This window comes from Diabrotica undecimpunctata, chromosome 5 (assembly GCF_040954645.1).
Source record: "Diabrotica undecimpunctata isolate CICGRU chromosome 5, icDiaUnde3, whole genome shotgun sequence".
Lineage (NCBI taxonomy): Eukaryota > Metazoa > Arthropoda > Insecta > Coleoptera > Chrysomelidae > Diabrotica > Diabrotica undecimpunctata.
In genome coordinates this window covers 26,929,359-26,953,282 of record NC_092807.1, presented here as the reverse complement: position 1 = coordinate 26,953,282, position 23,924 = coordinate 26,929,359, and the positions used below count along the sequence as shown (strand labels likewise).

General features: G+C 34.2%; 2 protein-coding genes across 2 annotated transcripts; one reads left to right on the top strand and one right to left on the bottom strand.

Annotated features, from left to right (window-relative positions):
- Positions 1 to 4,074: 4,074 nt before the first annotated feature.
- On the bottom strand, positions 4,075 to 18,148 carry SIFa (neuropeptide SIFamide). The gene is made up of 4 exons (XM_072530952.1): positions 18,044 to 18,148; positions 10,709 to 11,156; positions 7,880 to 8,029; positions 4,075 to 4,283 (listed from the first exon to the last, which is right to left on the bottom strand). Exons 3-4 carry the CDS (start codon positions 8,022 to 8,024, stop codon positions 4,195 to 4,197), a joined length of 234 nt encoding a protein of 77 aa, XP_072387053.1. The 5' UTR covers positions 8,025 to 8,029; positions 10,709 to 11,156; positions 18,044 to 18,148; the 3' UTR covers positions 4,075 to 4,194.
- A 931-nt stretch (positions 18,149 to 19,079) lies between these two features.
- Positions 19,080 to 22,664, top strand: ND-19 (NADH dehydrogenase [ubiquinone] 1 alpha subcomplex subunit 8). Its single transcript, XM_072530950.1, has 3 exons — positions 19,080 to 19,269; positions 19,324 to 19,499; positions 22,359 to 22,664. Exons 1-3 carry the CDS (start codon positions 19,141 to 19,143, stop codon positions 22,579 to 22,581), a joined length of 528 nt encoding a protein of 175 aa, XP_072387051.1. The 5' UTR covers positions 19,080 to 19,140; the 3' UTR covers positions 22,582 to 22,664.
- Positions 22,665 to 23,924: the final 1,260 nt, after the last annotated feature.

Genomic DNA, 23,924 nt, shown 5'->3' with positions numbered 1-23,924 from the left:
CAGTAATATTAGATGGTAAACTATCAGACCCAATGAAGTCTTCTGTGGGAGTACCACAAGGTTCGGTTCGTGGTCGTCTCTTTATTGTTTTTATCAACGATATCAACCAAGTTCGCACTACTCCTAATCAAATTATCAATATGCAGATGATACAAGCTTCATTATATTACATCATCAGTTTGATCAGCTTATTAGCAAGGACCATACAGCATCTCAGGAATTTAGTAAGTATTGCAAAGACAACGACCTTAAATATAACAAAACCAGTATCACGAGATTTTTACCAAAGAATATAGCCCCTCACTATAATCCTTATCTATATATTGATCACAAGTCCATTCAAAACACTGAAGTAATAAAATTTTTAGGACTGATGCTAGATCCAAAGCTAAGTTGGGGAGATCACATAGATAAAGTAACCTCGACACTAAGTAGTCGTTGTTATGTAATTAGAAATATAAGGGATATTGTATCCTTCCATATGTTAAAACTAATGCCTAGAGCATTACACCTAGAGGTGTACCTCCAGGACCTAATAAAGAGGAACTGCAGGGACAAATCTACAAAAATTATATCGGATAGTTAGGTGGTATTAAAGGCACTGGAATCGAATCGAATTAACTCCAAGTTAGTTTAGAGCTTGGTCTGCAGAATCTGATCGGATCGAAAATTTAGTTCTTTAACGATTTCGTTAATTGACATCAAATGACAAAATAACACCAAAACATTTTCTACAGGAAATCACCGAGGAAAAATTCAGTGTAGAATCACTGTGGAACGACTCTACAAGAAAAATGGATCAAAGGAGGCTAGCACAGAATATACAGCTGAAACAAACAGACGAAATCGAAGATATAAACGCGAGTTGGGAGAAAATTAAAAACAACATTGAGGAAGCAGCAACAGAAGCTCTAGGAAAACGCAAAGTCATACTTAACAAAAGAAACAACAATAATAAACCATGGTTCAAAAAAGAAATAAAAGAGAAACGAAAGGCATACACGAAGTACAAAACATCAAATACTCCAGAATCCCGAGACACCTATAGAAGAACACGAAATAAAACAAAGCAGTTGGTAAGAAGAACACAAAGTGAACACTGGGAACAGTTTACAAAAAGGATGGAAAGCGACTTCTACGGTACACAAAAACAAATATGGGGATTCATAAGAAACCAACGGAAATAAATGACAGAATTGAAGGAATACAATAACATACATACCAGTAAACGAATGGGAAAGATACCTGACGGAACTGTTTAAAGCAAAGAAAAATAATAATCAACACAACAACGTACCTGAATTAAGACACGAAATAGAAATATTAGTTTTCAGGAAGAGGAACTAGCCACAAATTCACTCAAAAATAGAAAGTCACCAGGACCAGACGGAATAACCAACGAGCTTCTAAAACACGGAGGAGAAAGTATAACCCTAGAGATGACAAAACTTCTACAAAAACTAATATTGCACTGCAAGATACCAGACGCATGGATAAACAGCATAATGATACCAATAATCAAGAAAGGAGATAAAGAAGACGACTCCAACCATTATAGAGGTATAAATCTACTGAACACCGCACTTAAGATTACCACAAAAGACCTATCCAACAAAATCTATAAACTAACAACTTTATCAGATGAACAACAAGGATTCAGATCCGGAAGATCCTGCGTAGACGCAGTATTTGTATTAAGACAAATCACAGAAAAGGCCATCGAGTACAATAAACCAGCATATCTATGTTTTATAGACCTGACAAAACGCGGCGGCCGGCCAGGTGAAGTAGGTGAAGGTGAGGTTCACCAAAAAAATATAATTAAATTGAGACAAATAAAAAAAAAATGAAAACAACATTATTATATCTAAATTCTGAAATCAATTATTTATTCTCTTTTAATTAATCTAAAAATTAAAAAAGACAACTAGCTTTATTAGCGGTACGTACTTGACGGTAAAGTTCTGACCTGTGTCACTAGCCGTGTATAATAGGATTCAGGAAGAGGTGAATATAATTTTTGAAATGCAAAATCCATCTGCATCAGCGTTCACGGTTGCCATGGCAACGTGACGTCAGCCTATCCTTAGTGATAGCTGAGGGAACTGGTACGTGCAGTTCCGCTTAAAAATATATTATTCGTCTTCACCCACTGTTGGATGTGTATTTGGTATTCCTATTTTTCGGAAATTTCTCTAAGCGACAATATTTTGAAATTTAGTCCATTATATAGATATTTTTATATAGTATAGTGTATAGTATAGTATTTATTAGTTTAGTTTAGTCACAATATTAATTTTATTTGTTTAGTGCACTTTATTAATACATTTCTCTGTGGTTTGTTTCGGATTTCGGATATAAAGTGTTCTCGTGGATTTCGTTTGAACAAAAATAATTTTAGAGAGACATGAATCCAATTAATGACTTCTTCTTCTTCGTATGCCGTCTCCATTAACGGAGGTTGGCGACCACATTTCTAAAAATTTCTCTGTCTTTTGCAACGTGGAATAAATCGTCTACAGTCATGTTTGTCCAGTCTCAAATATTTCGCAGCCATGATTTCCTCTTTCTACCTATTCCCTTTTTGCCATCGACTCTACCCTGCATGATGACCTGCAGAAGACTATATTAAATGGTGGCTAAATTAATGACTTGGTGTGTAATATATTAGAGACTCCATTTAGGCATTGGAAAAATGAAGATAAAAGGGATGTTCTTTTACATTGTCGACCAACCAGTATTTTAAACATCTGCGTCTGATCCAGAGTGGTCGGCTGCAATCAGCATCTGACTTACAGTGGGCGGCTGAATTGAAACTCACCAACCCCAGGCGTGGTGTTTTAATCGCCAAAAAACCCTCAATGAAATGTCGAGGTTCAGAACTAAAATACCCCAGGCAAGCAGAACTGAACAAGAAAAACTGTTTTCAAGTTATTAGGGCCATAAACATTTTTTTAACGAATTTTTTGGGCGCGAAGTAGGTACCAAAACTCCTTTTGGCTCCGGCAAGCTTTCCTCATCTTCACTACTTTTTTAGGCCACGAGCCGCCGCTGTTGACAAAGGCTTTCGATCGCATCCAATTCGAAGACGTCTTACACCTACTGTATAAAAGAAACATACCAATCAATATTATGCAAACCATCGAAAACATCTACTTCCATAATCTAATACAGGCAAAGATAAATGGAAAACTAACACAGTGTATATCAGTACAAAGCTGAGTCAGACAGGGTGAGTCGTTAAGCCCACTTCTCTTTAATATAATAATGGACGAAATAAATAAATAAATATTATGTTACGTAGACGACGCCGACAAAAGACGAGCTCCAAAGATTAACACACATCTTCAATACAACAGCCAAGAAATACAATATGATAATATTAGCAGAAAAACCAAATGTATGACAACATCAAAATACCCACTACGATGTAAAATCGAAATTGATGGGAAAATAATAAAGCGGGAAGCAAGGTTTAGATAATTTGGAATAGATATAACTAGTTACGGAGATGTTGAAGAAGAAGTACGACAACAAAGCTTAAAAGCAAGTAAAGCGGCGGGATCTCTTAATGACACAATCTGGAAAAACAAACACCTAAGACAAGACACAAAAACAAGAAACTATAAAGCAGCAATTAGACCTATATTAACTTACACGGTGGAGACAAGACCTGACACATCTAAAGCGAGACAACTACTAGAAACAACAGAGATGAACATACTCCGACGAATATCAGGAAAAAGCCTGTTAGATAGGGAGAGAAGCGAAGACATAAGAAGAGCATGCAATATTGAAGAGATAAATGGATGGGTGACAAAACGGAAACAGGAGTGGAACGAACACAGTAGAATGGCAGAGAATAGGATAGTACCAATAGCACGAGATAAGTCACCAAATGGACAAAGAAGTATTGACAGACCAAGACAAAGATGGTGCGAAAATTTAAACAATTTAGAAGGCTAATATTAAGGAAGAAACAGGCTTTAAAGCCTACATACAAGAAGGAAGAAGAAGAAGGAGATTAATTGACAAGTTAGTCAATTATGTGTAAAAAATAATAAACTCTTATACTTAGACATTTTTTATTTTTACTATTATTTTTCAATTTTTACAAAAATGTTTTTAAAACTAACTAGCTGTAAGTGAATTCGTATCCATTTCAGTCCATACGTCATTAGTTATGTCGGCATTTTATTTTTCCTGCGTTGGAAACCAGGAGGAGCATGCCTCACTTGCTATTTCGCACATTGCTGATAGCGCCTTTCCGGCATTTTCAAAATCTAAAAAATTAAATATTTGTACATGATAATATAATATCGATTTTTTTAGAACATGGCATATTATGTATTATCAGATGTAGTCTAATTAACACAGTTATGTAATATATGTACTCGTATATAGAGGGCGCTATATTACACATCTAGAAGGCGTAGCTGCTTTGTCTCTTCTCTCTTATAGTTTGTTTTCCTTCAACATTATGAAATAGTTAGCCCTTGAGATTCATCAATCAGTTATAAGGTTGAAGAAAACCCGAAGACAAAAAGCAGATCCTCTCACCTGTGTAAATCTTAAAATGTCAGTCTGAGATAATCTGTCATAAATGACAGACTGGGTCGGAAAATTATCATTCCCAATACGGCGCATCCCAATGGCTAATGTATAACTTCCTACCAGTATGTAGGATCATAGAGCAGGTGTGAATAAGATCTAACCATAATACAAATAGACTGAGAGGTCTAATGAGCCGGGTTTATCGACCACGTGACCTAAATGACCGATGATAAGATAACGTTATCGATAAAACCGGCCCCGCTGGAAGTGACGATCTACCTATAGCTTTAATAAAGACCCACGCAAACGAATCAGTAGAAATTTTACACAAACTCTTTAAAAGATATAGACCGACGAAGAGCTAGATAGATACCAAAGAAGATACCAAAAAACGGCGATCTAAGTAGATGCGAGAATTGGCGAGCAATAAAACTGCTGAGTGCTACATACAAAATAATGTCCAAGGTCATATTGAACAGATTGAGCTAAACAATATACTAAGAAGTGAGCAAGCAGGATTTCGCGCCAAATGCTCCAGTATCGCCAACATTTGTACTCTAAGAATTATCTTAGAACAATCTAACGAATGGCAAATAAATATTATTATAATGTTTATTGTCTTTGAAAAGGCCTCGATAGTATAAACAGAGAGCAAATGTGGAAGATTCTGAAATTATATGAACTACCGATGAAACACATTAACCGGATCAGATTATTTTACTAATAAAAAATACTACTCTCTCAAAGTGAAGATGATTTACAACGTATGCTGTACCAATTTAATATAACCGCCAGAAAATTTAACATGTTAATTTCCCCAAAAAAGACAAAATGCATGGTTACTACAGCAAATTTACTAAGATGTAAATTGAACCTGGAAGGTCAGATAATAGAACAAGTGATGGAGTTTAAATATCTAGGCATCACATTATCTAGCCACGGAAAGCTCTAAACTGAAGTGGAAGATCGAGTAAATAGAGCAAACAGAGCCACAGGCTGCCTGAATGAAACAATATGAAGGAATAAAAATATCAAGAAAGAAACGAAAGGCAGAATTTACAAAACAGTCATCAGACCAATAATGACATACGCGGCAGAAACAAGAGAGAGTACAAAAAGGATGTTAGTAACAGCAGAGATGAAAACACTTGGAAATATTGATGGTAAGACACTGTGGGACAGAGCTAGAAGTACAGATATACGACGTAGATGCAAGGTGGAGAACATCAAGAACTGGTTAAGAAATAGAAGAGTAGAATGGAACGATCATATAAGCCGAATGATAACAAATAGAGTAGTAAAGACGGCAAGAGACGGTCCCCCAATAGGAAGACCATGAAAACGATGGAACGACAACTTACTGGAGGCACATTGAAAACAGACAGAGTCATGTCTATATACAAAGAAGAAGGAGAAGATGATTATTCTACAGGGGATACAGAGCCAGTCTGGAACATTCGGAAAAAATGGTAGAAGATATAGCTATACAAAGTGGAGTTAAATAAGGATGCGTACTGTCCCCGACCCTATTCCTAATCATAACATATTGAACGAGTGACACTGAACCTACAATGAACGAGTGACACACACAATAACACACACTTGTAAAATTAAAAGTATAAATACGAGGACGGATAATAGAAGTAATCAATAATAATTAGTCATTGTAGATAGTAAGTATTTCGCAAGTTATCGTAAGTCGATGTATTGTTATTATACTGGCTGATATTGTAAACACAGTTGCACAGTTGTTTGTACAGAAATAAATATAGCGTTTAATAGAAGTAGTGAAAAATCGTTAACAAACCCCTCAAACATCCCTTATATACCACATGGCAATTTTTGCAAAACGAAAGACATTCTTTTGAATAAAATAAAAATGGTTGTAACAAACTGGAATTGGAGAAGGCGAAAATGGACATTGGACAATCTCGGATGGAGTGGAAGAAAAGACTGGTGAAAAGACACAGTATAGGTAGTATGTAAGTAAAAATCTAAGTTATTTTTATGAAAACCTCCTTTCGAATTGATTTTATTATTGTAGTATTCTTTGAATATCTATATTATTATCAAAGTTTATTATATATTATTGTCCATTTTTATGTCAAACTTTTTTATATACCTAGACCTAAATATTCGTTTTTTTTTTGAGAAATAATATCTAAATGATTTTTTTTTAATATATAATGATTAGTGATTACAGTAACAGCATTGAGTCGAACGAAATGAATAAAGATATATATAAGTAATATCTGAATATGAAATGTAAATGATATATGAATTATGTTTAAAAGTACTGTGTAGAAGACATAACTGAAGTATTAAAGAAACCGAAGAAATATGTATTTGTTGAGTACTCAAGATAATGACAGACGAGGAAAAGCTTAAAGCAAATTTATGTGAAAGAATATGGAAAAATGTCAGAATATACATTACAATTGTCATAAATGTCAAGTAAAAGATCATAACCAGCATTATGAAAGTCGTCATTAAAATAAACGTAAGAGTGAGTTGAAATCTGTGAAATAACGTAAATTGTAAATGTTATCTAATAAACTAACTTGTAAATTATAAACATCAGTTTAGAGATCTCTAAAGTAAATAATTAATCAAATTGTAAACGTAAAATCACGTCAGATTTTCTCGGAAAATAAAGGAAGGTACATAAAAATAGAATATTGTAAACCTTTATATTGTATAAATTGTTGAGAAATACTGGCCTGAAAATAACAGTCACAAAGGAAGTGGATTGGACGTACACGAAGGAAAAAACAAAATAATATAACCAGAGAAGCACTCGAATACCGACCATATGGAAGAAGAAGAGGAAGACCGGATAATAGCTAATAGATAGAGGTCAAACAGAAAGCGAGAAATAGAGTGGAATGGAAAAGACTTGAAGAAGAAATCTTGAAGGAATAAAACAGAAGAGGATGCGCTGATCCGGCCAATCAGTAATATTTCATTTTTGGCTAAGAAATGCAAGAGCGCCTGATACTCCATAAGGAGGAAAGGCAGTGAAGAGAGAGAGAGAGAGAGAGAGATGTTTGCTAGAACTTTTCCAATATCCCTACTCCTTTGTAGCATTTAGAACATTACCTGTTTGTATTCTTACATTGATTCATATTGATTAAGTTTATTTTTATGCTTATTTTCTATTACATGATATTTTGTATGAATTTTGATGAAATATGCTTATTTTTGATAAACTTAATCTAAATGATTGATTGTTGTTAGAATCGTGCCATCCCAATTATGAATTATGTTTTAATGTATGACAGTTGTGTCTAAAACCGAAATTCTAGAAATACGAAAATGTTTTTACCGTTACTTCCAGCAGTTCGTTTTCCAAAAATAGACCCATTAAAAGGGGGCCTTCTGTATGCTGCTTCTGTTGAAGATATTACTCCGAATACAAGGACAATTACTACGCAGAAGAGAGCTAGTGTTTTCTTGAACTGGTTTTCCATTTTATCTAGAAATAAAATAAAGTTAGTCTTAAATATTGAAATAAAACTTATAATAAGATTCAAATCATTTTGTTATGATCAAGTTCCATAATATTGATCCAAAGTATCTTTTTAGTTGGACATCCGCCCACGGGAGGCGATAGGGCAGAAGAAACGCTTGATCAAAATTGCTTTCTAGATGAAGAGCTAGGAGTTAAAAAGAAGGAAATACCATCCATGAGAGCTGAATATTTTTGTAGACAATTCAATGAAAATATGATTATTGATCTCCTAGTTTAAAACAAATTATGTTTATTATACTGTATATTATAATATGATACCAATGTTCAAGAAAGGAGATAAAGAAGACCCCAATAATTATAGAGGTATAAATCTACTGAAAACCGCACTTAAAGCACTTACCACAAAAGTTCTAGCCAACAAAATCAATAAACTAACAACTTTATCAGATAAACAAGGATTCACATCTGGAAGATCCTGCGTAGACGGCGTATTTATACTAAGACAAATCACAGAAAAGGCCATCGAGTACAATAAACCAGCATACCTATGTTTTATAGACCTGACAAAGGCTTTTGATCGCATCCAATTCGAAGACGTCTTACACCTACTGTATAAAAGAAACATACCAATCAATATTATGCAAACCATCGAAAACATCTACTTCCATAATCTAATACAGGCAAAGATAAATGGAAAACTAACACAGTGTATATCAATACAAAGCTGAGTCAGACAGGGTGACTCGTTAAGTCCACTTCTCTTTAATATAATAATGGACGAAATAATACAAGCAGTACGTAAAGGTCATGGTTACAGAATGGGGAACAAAGAAATCCAAATATTATGTTATGCAGAGAACGTCGCATTAATCGCCGAGACAGAAGACGAGCTCCAAGGATTAACACACATCTTCAATACAACAGCCAAGAAATACAATATGATAGTATCAACAGAAAAAACCAAATGTATGACAACATCTAAATACCCACTACGATGTAAAATAGAAATTGATGGGAAAATAATAAAGCAGGAAGCAAGGTTTACATATCTGGGAATAGATATAACTAGTTACGGAGATGTTGAAAAAAAATACGACAACAAAGCTTAAAAGCAAGTAAAGCGGCGGGATCTCTTAATAACACAATCTGGAAGAACAAACACCTAAGACAAGACACAAAAACAAGAATCTATAAAGCAGCAATTAGACCTATATTAACATACACGGCGGAGACACATCTAAAACGAGACGACTACTAGAAACAACAGAGATGAAAATACTTCGACGAATATCAGGGAAAAGTCTGTTGGATAGAGAGAGAAGCGAAAACAGAAGAAGAGCATGCAATATAGAAGACTTAAATGGATGGGTGACAAAACGGAAACAGGAGTGGAACGAACAAATTAGTAGAATGGCAGAGGATAGGATAGTACGAATAGCACGAGATAAGTCACCAAATGGACGAAGAACTATTGGCAGACCAAGAAAAAGATAAGAAGGCTAATATTGAAGAAGAAACAGGTTTTAAAGCCTACATACAAGAAGAAAGAAGAAGAAGAAGAAGAAGATGAAGATACTGGTATTATATGTGGACTGAAAAATCATCTCAGGACATAATATTGATCAACAAAACGTCAATTTCACTACGAGACGAAACTTATAAAACATCTGAATGTCTGCTCTGTATGGAGAAACTGTCTAGGAGTAATACTGTATATTATTATTGAGTAATAAGTGTCAACAAAGGCCACCGTAGCCTTTGTTAAAAATGGTAGCCTTTGGGCTTAAAGGACAACTTTAATCCAGGGATGATCGAGTCGATCTTAGGTCGAGTGTCTATTGTCGGAAAGCTTTTATAAATTTCAGAGCATTAATCTGAAATTAATTGAACTGAAAAAAAAAAAAAGCTAAATATCCCCTGTTATTTTTTCAAGAAAGAAAAAATATACGATTTTAAAAATTATATTATGACGGCTCCTAAAATGGAAAAATCTAAGTTCAGGAGCTGTAAGTATATTCCATGAATAATGATTTAAGTTACAACCACCTGTTCAGTCTATAGCAGAATTTTTTGCTGATCAGTTAAAGAAAATAAGTTTGATTTTGTTGTTATAGAATTGGGTATACCAACAATGCCAAAATAATCGTTTTTATATGAGATTCATGCATAAGTAAAATTTTAGGTTTATTTTTAAGTACCAAAATTATAACGTTTGGTTGTAGAGCAAAAACATCCACAATTTCGACAAAAAAAAAAACAAGTAACTTTCTAGCAATGATGTGAGAGATGTGAGTCATGATATTGTGACTAAAGTCACAAAAATGACGATTTGTAAACATAAAAGATACTATTACTTCTAAAAATATTCTTATTCAGAGTTTATTGTGAGACGACATACTTAGGTACGTTTGTACGGTAGTAAACAACTTAAACAAAGACAACTTTAAGAAAAAGATTAAATCTACTGTCAGATAAATGTCACGTAACTGTAAATATAAAGTAGCTATATATTATAAAATTAATTAAAAATAGCCGTAGATCAATGTCTGGAAAATGAATAAATGAATTTATTAGATAATATTTACAAATAAACAAATTTATATACGAAGATGCGTAAATGCAAAGGTGTAGACAAGTCTTAACACGAGGGAGAACTTAAAAATAAAATGAAAATATACTCACAGTTTATATATGGACTGATGCACTCGACAGAACTGCAGAGACTGAGTTTTCTTGAAAAATGTAGCTTCTTTTATAGTTTGCAGTATGCGAGTAACGTCGGGAAAATGTATTTTCTGGGCAAAGTAATTACAATTCCATTTACCGTCACATTTCCCGGTTAATTCAATAAAATCCCGCGAATTTCCCTCGCGAACGGCTTGCTGGCAGTGATAATTAATTGAATTGTCTTCCAGTAACCACTTTATGTAGCATTCAATAAAAGTTTGTTTATTTTGCTATAATAGATTTTGCTTTTTTGATTTGGTGTGACGATATTTATAATACAGGTTTAGTTTATTTAGAAGATTGCTTTTTTACATGTTGGGCTCTATCTTTTATGTTAGTATTATCAGATATGTTGTGATCTACTGCAGATACTTTCAGAAATCTTATCCATCCTAAATATTGTCTAAAAAATATTCAAAATAATTTTTAAACTGTGGTGAATTGATCATTTTTTACGACCGAAATATATATTATTATTCTCTATGCGTTTAACTTTATGCGGGATAGCTATATGCCTATAAAAAGGACACCAAATAAGGCCACGTTAGGGTATAGATATCTGCAATATGTTATTCAGCAATAATATGTGGGGAAAAGTCTTGTACGCACATTGCCTAACATGTTACCTACCAAATGTAACGATAAAATACTTAATAAATAAATAAATATTAAATTGGAACATCGATTAAATCTTGAATATTTGGCCTTATTTGGAACTAGTGACTTAGGCCAGTTTCATTTTACAGAAAAATTGACGTGAATAATAAATTTTAAACCGAAGAATTAAAGAACAAATACAAACTTTAGTAAAAGAAACTTATATTGATTTTAAAAACAAAAATTTGTCAATATATATTAAGTACGTATATGACACATTTACACACATCGAGACACACAAATATGTCCTTGTCATCTTTTGTTAATGCTATACATTCCTCGTGGATATACCGATTACAACGAACACAGTTGCGCATGTCAGGCCTTCTATCTTTATCGCACAAGAAACAGTACCATGATTATTTTTAAATTTGGTTTTGGTTTTGCTGAGCTATGAGATTGAGCACTAAATAAATCTCTGGTAACTTCTTATGCTTTCACATTAATGGCCTGTCAACGTTTTTTGTTGATACTTTTAACTGTGGTGTCATCAGAAAACCACTGGAAATAAAACTTGTACTTATTTTGTCACCTCGGGGGAACAAATAAGGGTCTAACCACCTTCTGTTGTCTCCGGGTGCTCTGTAGAGGGCTTCGAATATACTGTCGAGAGCTCCTCTACTTAAGTCCATTTTCGGGTTATGGACTTGGAAAATATTTATATCTTCGGTGTCTTGCCTTGAAAAAGGCAAGATATTTCTTACACAACAAATTCCTCGTCGAAAATGGTACATTAGGTTGTGGTCTTCCGATGGCTTGTCTTGAGAAAGACAAGATATTTTCTTACATGACAAAGGATTGTCGAAATAAAAACACCAAGTTAAAGTTGAAAATAACTCTCAGCCACAGAGTATGGAAAATAGAACAGGAGCAGAGCCCCGAGAGCACTAAGCTCTCGGAGAGCCCGTGAGGGACTGACTTGAAAATCGCCAATATTTATATGTGCTGTTCGAGCGATAAATAGGGATTTCCAGGTCAAGAGCCAATGGGAAAATTTGAGGCGGGGCGATGCGCATCGAAATGCGTACTAGTCCACAGACTATGGCATTCGATGACAATTTAGTCCCTCATATGTCTCTGTCTCACTTTTTTTGCAGCCTTTTTACCAGTTGGTTCAATTTCTGGTTCAGTTACAGTATTTTCATGAAAATCTTTGGCGATTGTTTCAATATTTCGTTGTGTCAGACAACTAGGGGCAAGGGCATCATCCGGAATAGCATTTGGATTGAATGGTTACATTCCAGTTGCTTCAAATCCAGAACAATTTTTTTTTGCGTCATTGCATTTTTCCAAACCGGCTAAATATTTGCCCAAATCTTGCTCGGTTGATGGTACGTTCGTTATTATAATTCACCCAAAAATTTAACACCTCCTCATCCCAGTAAGATTTGAAACTCCTGAAGACTGCTTTATAAAGTGTTTGAAGCTCATGGGTGGTGTTGGACGGTAAACAAAACAGAGTTATATCTTTTTTCATTGCAGCTTCTATAATTCGGAGGTCTAAATGAGATAAGGCTTCATCAAAAATTAAAAACCCTGGTCCAGGATCTAACCTAACCACAGACATAGAATACAAGATAGACTGATCGTTGCAGTACCAGCCAGTTCTCTCAGTGCGATTGCGTCTCTTTCTAATTTGACAGGTTTATCGACCACGTGACCTAAATCACCAATGAGAAGGTCAGGTGGTCGATAATCCTGGCAAATTATAAAGATATGCAGGGACTGCTTTGTGTCAGTTTTCTCTGTCGCATGTCTATGAACTTAACCACGACCTAACTTAACCTAACCCACGACCACCACTACAGCAGAAGACGAACAGCAACCGGGATCTTCTACTTTTTGGAGAGAGGACACACTTAATTTTAATAATGATTCATCGGCGATGTTAACTTAGATGAACTTAAAAAAGAGCAAGAGAAAGAAAGAGAGTTCATAAATTTTGTAGAATACAAATGCTATCGAAGAAATAATTTTCATTTTGATAAGTAAGAGAAGTTGGATGTTATGTGGTCTCTTTTTTTGAAGGACATTCCATCCTGAACAAATTGTTCCCTTTAACACTAATGAAGTTACAATAAGCTCAATGCAGAAATCGTTAAAAATGTGGAAGTGGCCTCCAAAGAAAGATTAACTTTAAGTACTCTTGGTCAAATGTTTTGAATCTATTAAACCTCCCAAACAAGTTACAAAAAGGGGTATCTTTTCTGTGTCCGAACTGAATGTTGTTACGTTGAGCAGGTATACATTTTTGGTACCACACATATATGTATTTGTTTCTAAAATCTTACGAGACAGTGTTTTTCATTGAATATTTGCCTTCCTAGTTTTATTAAGTTTTTGTACGGTAAATCTAGTTACATTTTATGAGATAAGTAAATAATTATATTTTTTTGTATTTTATTAAAGTAATCCAAATTATGTTTTAGTTTTCTGCAATAAATTCTGAAAAAATATCATTTTCCATTTTTTTTATTTATTTTGTAGATGGGGAAAATTAAACAAACTGTGTGCCTAACTTTGCACCAGTGACGTGAAAACTAGCGATTAGACGTTATTTTAATAAGTTGGGCAAGGTAACTTTAAAGTAAAGCATAACCATAATTGTTTAAAGTATTTTTTATATGTAGGGATATAGGTTTCAAGTGAATAAAGATATCTCTCAGTTTTATAAACATTTTATTTAAAATTTTTCAGAGACCGTTAAAAACGGGGCAAAGTAATCCCGGTTTACGGTAGTACAACAGACTTAAAATTTATGTAAACTCGGTGATACAGTTGTTGTCGATGACACAAATAGTACTATTTTGTGAAACATGACTTTATGACAATCTAATCCTTCTAAAAGACATTGGCTTGGACGGCAGGAATGTTCGAATAATTGCAAATTTATATTGGAATCAAAGAACATGAGTTTTAGTAGATGGTGTGGAATCACAGGCTCTTATCATCACAATATTAAAAGAAGAGTACGGCAGGGATGCCTTTTGTCACCCCTGCTTTTCAACGTTTACTCCAAACGAATTTGCAAAGCACTTTCTGAAAAACAAGAAGGAATACTTCGGTGAAGTCATCAATAATTTACGATACGCGGACAATACAGTACTCCTAGCTTCTAGTCAAGAAGATCTGCAAACACTACTTGATAGTGTCGTTGAGAGTTGTAGGTAGGCAGGTCTGGACCTGAACATACGGAAAACCAAAATACTCGTAATAAGTAAACAACAGCATATATAAAACCGTCTATATATGTAAATAATACCAAACTTGAGCAAGATAATAAAATCGTTTACCTTGGACAGCAATTAAATTGTAACGCAGAAAGTCACGGCGAAATTAGATTTTAGAAGGATGTCCAAGGTGTTATGTAACAGAAACCTAAAATTGGCATTGAGGATCCGCCTACTTCGCTGCTACGTGTTCTCGGTCTTACTTTATGGTGTCGAGTCCTGGACTGTGAATAAAATCGATATAAATCGCCTTGAGGCTTTCGAAATGTGATGCTATAGAAGAATCTTAAAAGTTTCCTGGGTGGAGAAGATTCGAAACTTCACAATACTAGAACGTCTCAGCAAGACTAATGAGATCATAAAAAGCATCAAGTAGAGAAAGCTGGAGAATTTCGGACATGTAATGAGAGGTCCCAAATATAGGTTGCTACAAAATATCATGCAAGGAAAAATAGCAGGCAAACGCAGTCCAGGACGAAGAAGAACCTCATGGTTGAAGAAGTGCGAGATTGGTATGGTGTTACAAGCATGTTATTTAGGGTGGCAGTGAATAAAATTAAGATAGCTATGATGGTAACCAACGTTCTGAAAGGACATGGTACATGAAGAAGAAGAATCCTTCAAAATCAAATCTATAGAGCATTAAACTCTAAAACGTTTGTACTCCTAAACAGTTCTAAACAGTTTTACTTGGAATTTATCTATTCCTGATGTAAAAACCAAAAAATATCCAGTGAAAGTTATATTGTGATCGAATCCAAGCTTTTTTCCTATCGCGAACGGTGCTTTTGGGTACTCCTACGGCCGACTCTGGCCCGGAGTATCCTGTATCTGATCCTCTTCTGGCAAGTTCATCAGCTCTTTCATTGCCGTTTATTACCCGATGACCTCCTATACCAATATGACTATGTTATGTCCCGCTAGTCTGTAGAGTTCTTGTCAAAATTCATAAAATGGTCTTCCAGTTTTTGACCTTTTTTTGAGCTCTATTATTTAGAACAACATATTACAACCATCTTGCCTTGCCTACAGTTATGTACAGTCAATGACTTTTACGTAAGTAATAAATACACTGTAGCCAACCTACACTATTGTACCAACTTATACTTAATAACTATAGTAGGGCATGCTTTGTATAAGGTAAGTGAGCCAAATATTGCCACCTTAACGGTTGGCTCTAAATAAATCCTACACTTTTATTAATAAATGAAAACAAATTTGAGTAGTGGTAAAGAAATGTATTTTCTTTAAAAATATATTTTAATTATATCAAAAAACTAAACAAAAACTAAATAAAGAATACTTTTTTATTGACGTTGCGAATGACAATATTAGGATTACAGATCTCCTATTATTGCCACCCATGTCAATAATTACAAAAGCCCAACAGCGCCAAGAAAACATAACAATACATGGAGAACAAATTAAAAAAGTTGAAAAATATAAATATCTGGGTACAATAATTAACGAAAATAATGAGTAACTACACAGAAGAGATTAAGGCAAGAATAGGACAGACAAGAAATTCTTTCAACAAACTGAAAAAAGTACTCTGCAGCAGAGATATTTCAATTTCTTTAAAGATAAGACTTCTGAGATGCTACGTGTTCTCCGTATTATTTTATGGGTTGAAGGCTTGGACATTAAAGAAAGATGTTTCGGACAGATTAGAAGCCTTCGAGTTATGGGCCTACAGAAGAATATTAAGAATAAGTTGGGTGGATAGAGTCACGAATGTCGAGGTGTTGAGAAGAATGGGAAAAGATAAAGAGGTTTTAAATACAATTAAAGTCAGAAAACTGCAATATCTGGGACATGTCATGAGGGGCGAGCGTTATAACTTGCTGCAATTAATAATACAAGGAAGAATACAGGGTAGAAGAAGTCGCGGAAGAAGACGCATCTCCTGGTTAAACAATTTGAGAGTTTGGTTTAACTGCACTTCTGCTGACCTTTTCAGAGCAGAGGTATCGAAAGTGCGAATTGCCATGATGGTTGCCAACCTTCTTAGAGGAGATGGCACATGAAGAAGATGTCAATATTAGGCACTGCAGAACTACAGTTAAAAGTAACACATTTTTCTGAAAAAATAAAGGCAATTAAGTAGTATAAACGTAACAAACATTTCTGAAAATTGTAACAGGAACATTGAGGGCAAGTAAACTTTTCTTTGTCATCTTTAGTCAGTTCTACACAGGCCTCGTGATGGTGACTGGCCCCGTCAGTTCTACACAGACCACATGACGATAGCACACACATGTTACAAAGAAAATAATATGACGATTTTTCATCACTTCATTTCTTTGTCGTACTGCTCGTTGCTTTTTTGACAACTTTGATTGGATTATTCAATTTTGATACTGGTGCGAACAAATCTTTGGTAATTTGCTGGGCTTTACTATTTAAAGGTGACTTTCTCTTCACGGTTGGTAATTTAATTTCCGGTGTAATCAGCAGTCATGTATCTGTAAAAGAACTGTTTAAGCATTGTACTGTCTTTCTGTTTATATTTTAATTCAATTATTTTACTGTCATCTTCAGAGCTGCTGGTCCTCTTAGATCTTTTCATAGGTTCATCTTCACTAGAAACATCGTGATGTAAGTCATCGTGAAGACTAAAATCTGATAATGATTCGATGCTTGATACAGTAATTAAAGGTAAAATTTAATCAAATTAAATTTAAAAAATTATTTTTTTTTGTTATTAGTTTTCTCTGGCACTTGATATCCGCTTGTACTCGGCTCATTTTTATATGCGGATCCAATCGACTTTCTAAAACTTCTAACGACATCTGATAAAGCTTGGGAGCTACTGTGGTTTACTTCGTCTTTTAGCAAAACTAGAGTAAAAATTTCTCCAAACGTCATTTTGGTAATAGCCTTGCCAGGGATTGTTGTTAAAAATTGTATAACTTCTTGGTCCCAAAATGTTTCAAAGCTTTTAAACACTGATTTGTCCATAGGTTGCAACTTGTGTCACGTGTTGCTAGGAAGACAAAACAAAGTTAGGCCCATGCGGGTAGCTGCCTCAACTATGGAAACATCTTTTGCGCAACCTACAATTGACACGACCTATTTTGTCAAATAGGTTTAGTTTTTCCATGGTATCTCTCAATTTATGAAAGAAGTCATCGACGATTGTTTTATTCATTTTTTGGGCTCGATCCGTATTTATTAGTTGAGCTTTTTGCCTAGCTACGTCTGGATGCCTGCACAAGAATAACTTAAGCCATGTTCTATTAGCTTTATTTAACTCTTTAGAAAACGGATTTGGTATATAATTTGTTGTAGCGTAAGAAAATATTAGGAACAAATGACGTGCAGAAAAAAAATCCGTAACTTAAAATTGCATTTGAAATAATTTATGTAATTCCTAAAATAATAACCACTGGAGTGGACTTACCTAAACTTTACATTACCTAATTACAAAAATCCAGAAAATTTTATTATATCTTGCGTAGGATCAACGGGAAAAACAGGTTTATTTATAACGAGGAGACGAAAAACAAAAAGCGAGCTCCTGATGGATACCATAGACTCTGGACTAAAACCGCCGAATAGAAAACAAGTTGCTGATAGAGAAAGAGACTTGACACTTGAATTACATTTTACATTTGTTTTGACGTTTCAATTTCTAATCCGGATTTAGAAAACGATTTCCACTTTAGAAATCAAAACGTCAGAAGAAATGTAAAATTTTATTCTCATTACAATTAATTGTGATTTAATCCCATATGAAATAATATTACATATATAGAGCATTATACTCATCAGTGCATAGCAACAGTGGCGCACCCAGGGGGTGTTCTGGGGGTTAAACCCCCCCACTAGGGTCCATTTCAGCAAATCCTTGAAATATTCCATTGATCTCTAAAGATATTCTCCTTATTAGCTAGCTATTATATTTCCTTCCCTCTCCGGAAGGACAAGAAAGGTGTTCTGTTCCCAGTACAGATTAATCTCGGTTTAAATTATTTTCGTGTACTATTCATCTTTTATAACAGTTTCTTGTCTTGGTCTGATTTCTTAGAGACCTCTTAGAGCTTCCAGTTCTTCAAGCATTTTAGTCTCAAACTTTCTTTTATTACTCTTGTGGACATGTTTCTCATCTCTTCGAACTTAACAACGCAAGAAAACTAATTTCATAATAATATCAAAGGTCCTCTATCTAAGTTTAATAAATTCATATTATGCTTTTTTTCTGATAACTCCTTCAAAATTATCTACTTTTTCGTTTGGATGAAATCACTTTTATCCATATTTTTTATTTACACTATTTATGTGCATCCGCCTCAGAATTATCGAATAAAATCGGTGGGATACCGATTAATATAAACGCAATCACAGAACAAATACTTTATTCCAAATATGACAGACTATATGTGTACTGTGTGTTTGTGCATTTGTGCCAATCTGCCAATGCCAAACCAAATGTCAATGTCAACTTAGATAAATAAATTTCATTAAAGTTGGTTGGTGGAGAAGAGACAATATTAAAATATGGGCATTACAGACGATGTACATCTTCCCACTGAAGAAGAATTAACAGTTCAAGAAATCCCTTTATCTGGTCCAGCACTTAAAGCGGGTGCCTTTCATGTAGGAAAAACTTGCGAATGGGAAAATAATGTGAGGTTAAGTATTACCTAATCAATTCAATACCCTATATTTCTGTTTTCTTAGGAGTTTATTCTTTGCCGCGATGAATTAAAAGATCCAAGGAAATGTATAAATGAAGGTAAAGCAGTTACCAGCTGCGCCATGAACTTTTTTAGGAAGATTAAAGCAACTTGTGCAGATGAATTCATGCAGTATGTAAACTGTCTTGACAAATCTAGCCCAGATCAGGCCTTTGTACCGTAAGTACTTACTCTATGTGCAGAATATAATTTGTCATATATGAAAATATCAGTAAATATAAATATATTTACATACATGGTTTTATATATACTTCTTAGACATATATGGCTTTTATCAGTCTTTTAACCTCTACCTATTCTAAATAATTGTTTATGGCATCTAATGTGTAGTAATATTGATATTGATAAATGACTTTCAATTATCTTAACCTTCTAGTTCTAGTACATGCATACCTTAATTAATATGAGCAGGTATTTTTGGCTGTTATCTCTTATGTCTCTTACGAAACAAAAGAAGCAAAAGTTCTTATTAAACTAGTACAATAATAGAATACAGGTGGTCTTAAGATATAGTATAATTACAGTATAGAACAGTACTCTTGCTCTTGGCAATGTGGAACATGTCATATGCCAGCATCTCCATTTGTCCAACCCCAGCAACCCCCTCCGAAGCACAGTGGAGGTCCAGTTAAATCACAAATTGAAAAATTTCTGGTGTTTGCTGAGATTCTAGGCCATCTGGTTTGGTAAGCCAGTACCTAGTCACTGAGTTCATTTTTTATCATTGCTAAAATACAATTTTTAGATAGACTAAAAACCATTGAATCAAAAACTAAACTGAGCTTAATCTATTGACTTTCACAGATTTTATTTTGGAATCTTTAGAGGAAGGTACTGAAATTCATGCTGTGTATATGGACTTTACAAAGGAGTTTGATAGTATAATCCATATAGTTTTAATTAATAAGTTATATAGTCTTTGTATTCAGTGGCAACTGTTAAAGTGGTTATCTCCTCTTACCATTTACAGAAAGAATACAAATAGTGTGTATTCAAGGCTTCCAATTAAATGAGATAGAGGTACCATCTAGTGTACATCAAGGTTAGCACCTAGGTCCTCTTCTCTTTAATATCTATGTGAATGATATTGCCTCCTGTTTTGTCCATTCAAACTCTCTCATGTTTGCAGATGATTTAAAACTTTATAAGAAGATGATGAATATCTATGATTACCACAATCTACAAGCAGATTTGAACCGAAAAGTGCCAGTTAATGGCTGTTAGGTCAAAAATGGTCAAAACAGAAACCCCATTAACTAAATCTTTATTATAAAAGGTTGTCCTTTAGAGTCTGTAACCCAAATTAAAGATTTAGGTGTTGTCCTTGATTCCACTTTATCATTCATACCTTACATATTGATGACTATTTCAAAGTCACTTCAAATGCTGTGCTTTATCAAACACTGTTCTTTATCAGACACTGTGCTAAGGATATTATTAATATCCCTTCCATTAAATTATTATACTGTTCACTAGTGAGACCACACTTGGATTACTGCTCACGTGTCTGGTCTCCCCACTATAATGTTCATATTCAGGCTATCTTGCATGTGATTCTTTTATGCTACTATAAATGGATGGGAATCTATATGAAGAATGGTTTGAGAAGATGTTAATTCGAAACTTGCCAAAAGACAAAGAAAACATTGTCATTTTGGATAATGAGTCATACCACATCTGCAAATTTGATTTCCCCAAAAAAAATTGTGGAAAAGGCAAATCAAGGATTGGATAATCGAAAAGAACATTTCCTTTGAGGAAGATTACCTAAAAAGTAAATTACTGGATACTGCGGCTGCATTTAGAGACCAGTGTGACAAGTACAAAATTGAAACAATTGCCGAAAAATATGGGGTTAACATTTTGAGAGAATTTAAATGGTACTAATGGACTCTCTTAAATTTAATTGTCCACACTCTAACGATGTGATCATATCTTGTATAAAGCCAAAATTAACTTTAATAAAAAGTAAACCTCTAGCTACACTTACACTTTGTAACAAGTCCTTACTTTGAACTACACCTTGAACGTTGTTCTCCATGTCCAAAATTTAGTCTTTAACAGCATCAAAATGTTCAGCGTAGAATATAGCCGTGTTAATCCACGTTTCCTATATGATAATTACAGGTTCTGATGGTAAACTAACTACAGGCAGTCTCTCCCTATACATCTGCACTCTTAGAGGGACTTTGATGAATACTTTTTTAACATTTGAAATTAGCTTATTTACTAATGGATATTCTATTGTGATGGTTTCTGCTACTCGGTTTATCCCGTGCAGAAGACATGTAACATGCACTAAATTGGGGTAAAATACTTTAAGGTTCTGTCCTACTTTCACCATATAGGGAGAGGCATCAGATATAAGCACCAACAACTTTTCTTCTGGTACTGGGTTTGGAAGAAAGAAGCTTGATAGAGACTGCTGTATAAATCTTGATACCGTCACATTATTGTTTTTGTCCAACTGCTTCGAAGCTATTAAGTACACATTTGTAGAATTATTTTCTTGAAGTGCTCCAATCATCAGATGTGCGATATATCCATGTCGATTTTCTAACAATAGTAGAATTATTCACAAATACGGTGTCTCATTTATTATTATAAAAGATAACAGTAATAAAAATAAATAGTCCCTTGTAAATACTCTATTGTTGTCTAATGACCACAGTGAGATCGGGTTAAAAAAAATTACCTGAATATGACCATTCAACTTGTAAATTCCTTAAATTCTTCGACCCTCGAAATATGCATGTATATGCAATTTGCATATAATCCGCGCTCTAGTTATCACATTAGTAAAAGCAAATCCCCTCTAAAGCCAAAAAATGCATACATCCATTAATTATGGTTGTACTAGCAGCATAAATCTATTAAAATTATGATAGTATCATAAGAATGATCCCATATATAGAATGATTTTCTATCTTCCATATACATACAATAATTTTATTTTTTTTTTAATTAACTCTATTTTTCTAGATGTTTCCTTGTAATCATTGATCTTTTTATTTTCAGATGTAGAAAAACTCAAGCTGTTTTTGATAAATGTGTAAAAGATAATATAGGTTTAGACAGACCCCCTTATGATTACTTTAATCAAGTGCATGTACATAAAACTGAAAGGCCAAGACCACCAGTGGAAGGTAAAACTGTTTACGAAGATGCTACTCCCAGACTTCCTGATGATGTACCCAAACCTGAAGCTAAATATGGTTCGAGATATATCTTCATGTGGTAAAAAACCCGATTATACACCAGAGTTGTGTATTGTGTGTAGTTTCTACTTTATTTAGTTCTATTGTAAATAAATATTACGTTATATCTTCGTTTTTTATTGCCTACATCCTTTTTTACCAATTGTTGTTCCCTAACTATCAAATACCTAGTTCTGTTTAACTCATTTTCAAAATAGTTTCTCATTTTCACTATTTGGAAGAGTGATTTCATCGTTTAAAGGTCGTTTTATCCTCAAATTTAAATGTACACAGTGGCCCTCGAAAACTAACCATTCAATCAGCGGCGGCCGGCCAGGTGAAGTAGGTGAAGGTGAGGTTCACCAAAAAAATATAATTAAATTGAGACAAATAAATAAAAAATGAAAACAATATTATGATATCTAAATTCTGAAATCAATTATTTATTCTCTTTTAATTAATCTAAAAATTAAAAAAGACAACTAGCTTTATTAGCGGTACGTACTTGACGGCCAAGTCCTGACCTGTGTCACTAGCCGTGTATAATAGGATTCAGGAAGAGGTGAATATAATTTTTGAAATGCAAAATCCATCTGCATCAGCGTTCACGGTTGCCATGACAACGTGACGTCAGCCTATCCTTAGTGATAGCTGAGGAAACTGGTACGTGCAGTTCCGCTTAAAAATATATTATGCGTCTTCACCCACTGTTGAATGTGTATTTGGTATTCCTATTTTTCGGAAATTTCTCTAAGCGACAATATTTTAAAATTTAGTCCATGATATAGATATTTTTATATAGTATAGTGTATAGTATAGTATTTATTAGTTTAGTCACAATATTAATTTTATTTGTTTAGTGCACTTTATTAATACATTTCTCTGTGGTTTGTTTCGGATTTCGGATATTAAGTGTTGTCGTGAATTTCTTTTGGACAAAAATAATTTTAGAGAGACATGAATCCAATTAATGACTTCTTCTTCTTCTTCCTATGCCGTCTCCATTAACGGAGGTTGGCGACCACATTTCTAAAAATTTCTCTGTCTTTTGCAACGTGGAATAAATCGTCTACAGTCATGTTTGTCCAGTCTCAAATATTTCGCAGCCATGATTTCCTCTTTCTACCTTTTCCCTTTTTGACATCGACTCTACCCTGCATGATGACCTGCAGAAGACTATATTAAATGGTGGCTAAATTAATGACTTGGTGTGTAATATATTAGAGACTCCATTTACGCATTGGAAAAATGAAGATAAAAGGGATGTTCTTTTACATTGTCGACCAACCAGTATTTTAAACATCTGCGTCTGATCCAGAGTGGTCGGCTGCAATTAGCATCTGACTTAGAGTGGGCGGCTGAATCGAAACTCACCAACCCCAGGCGT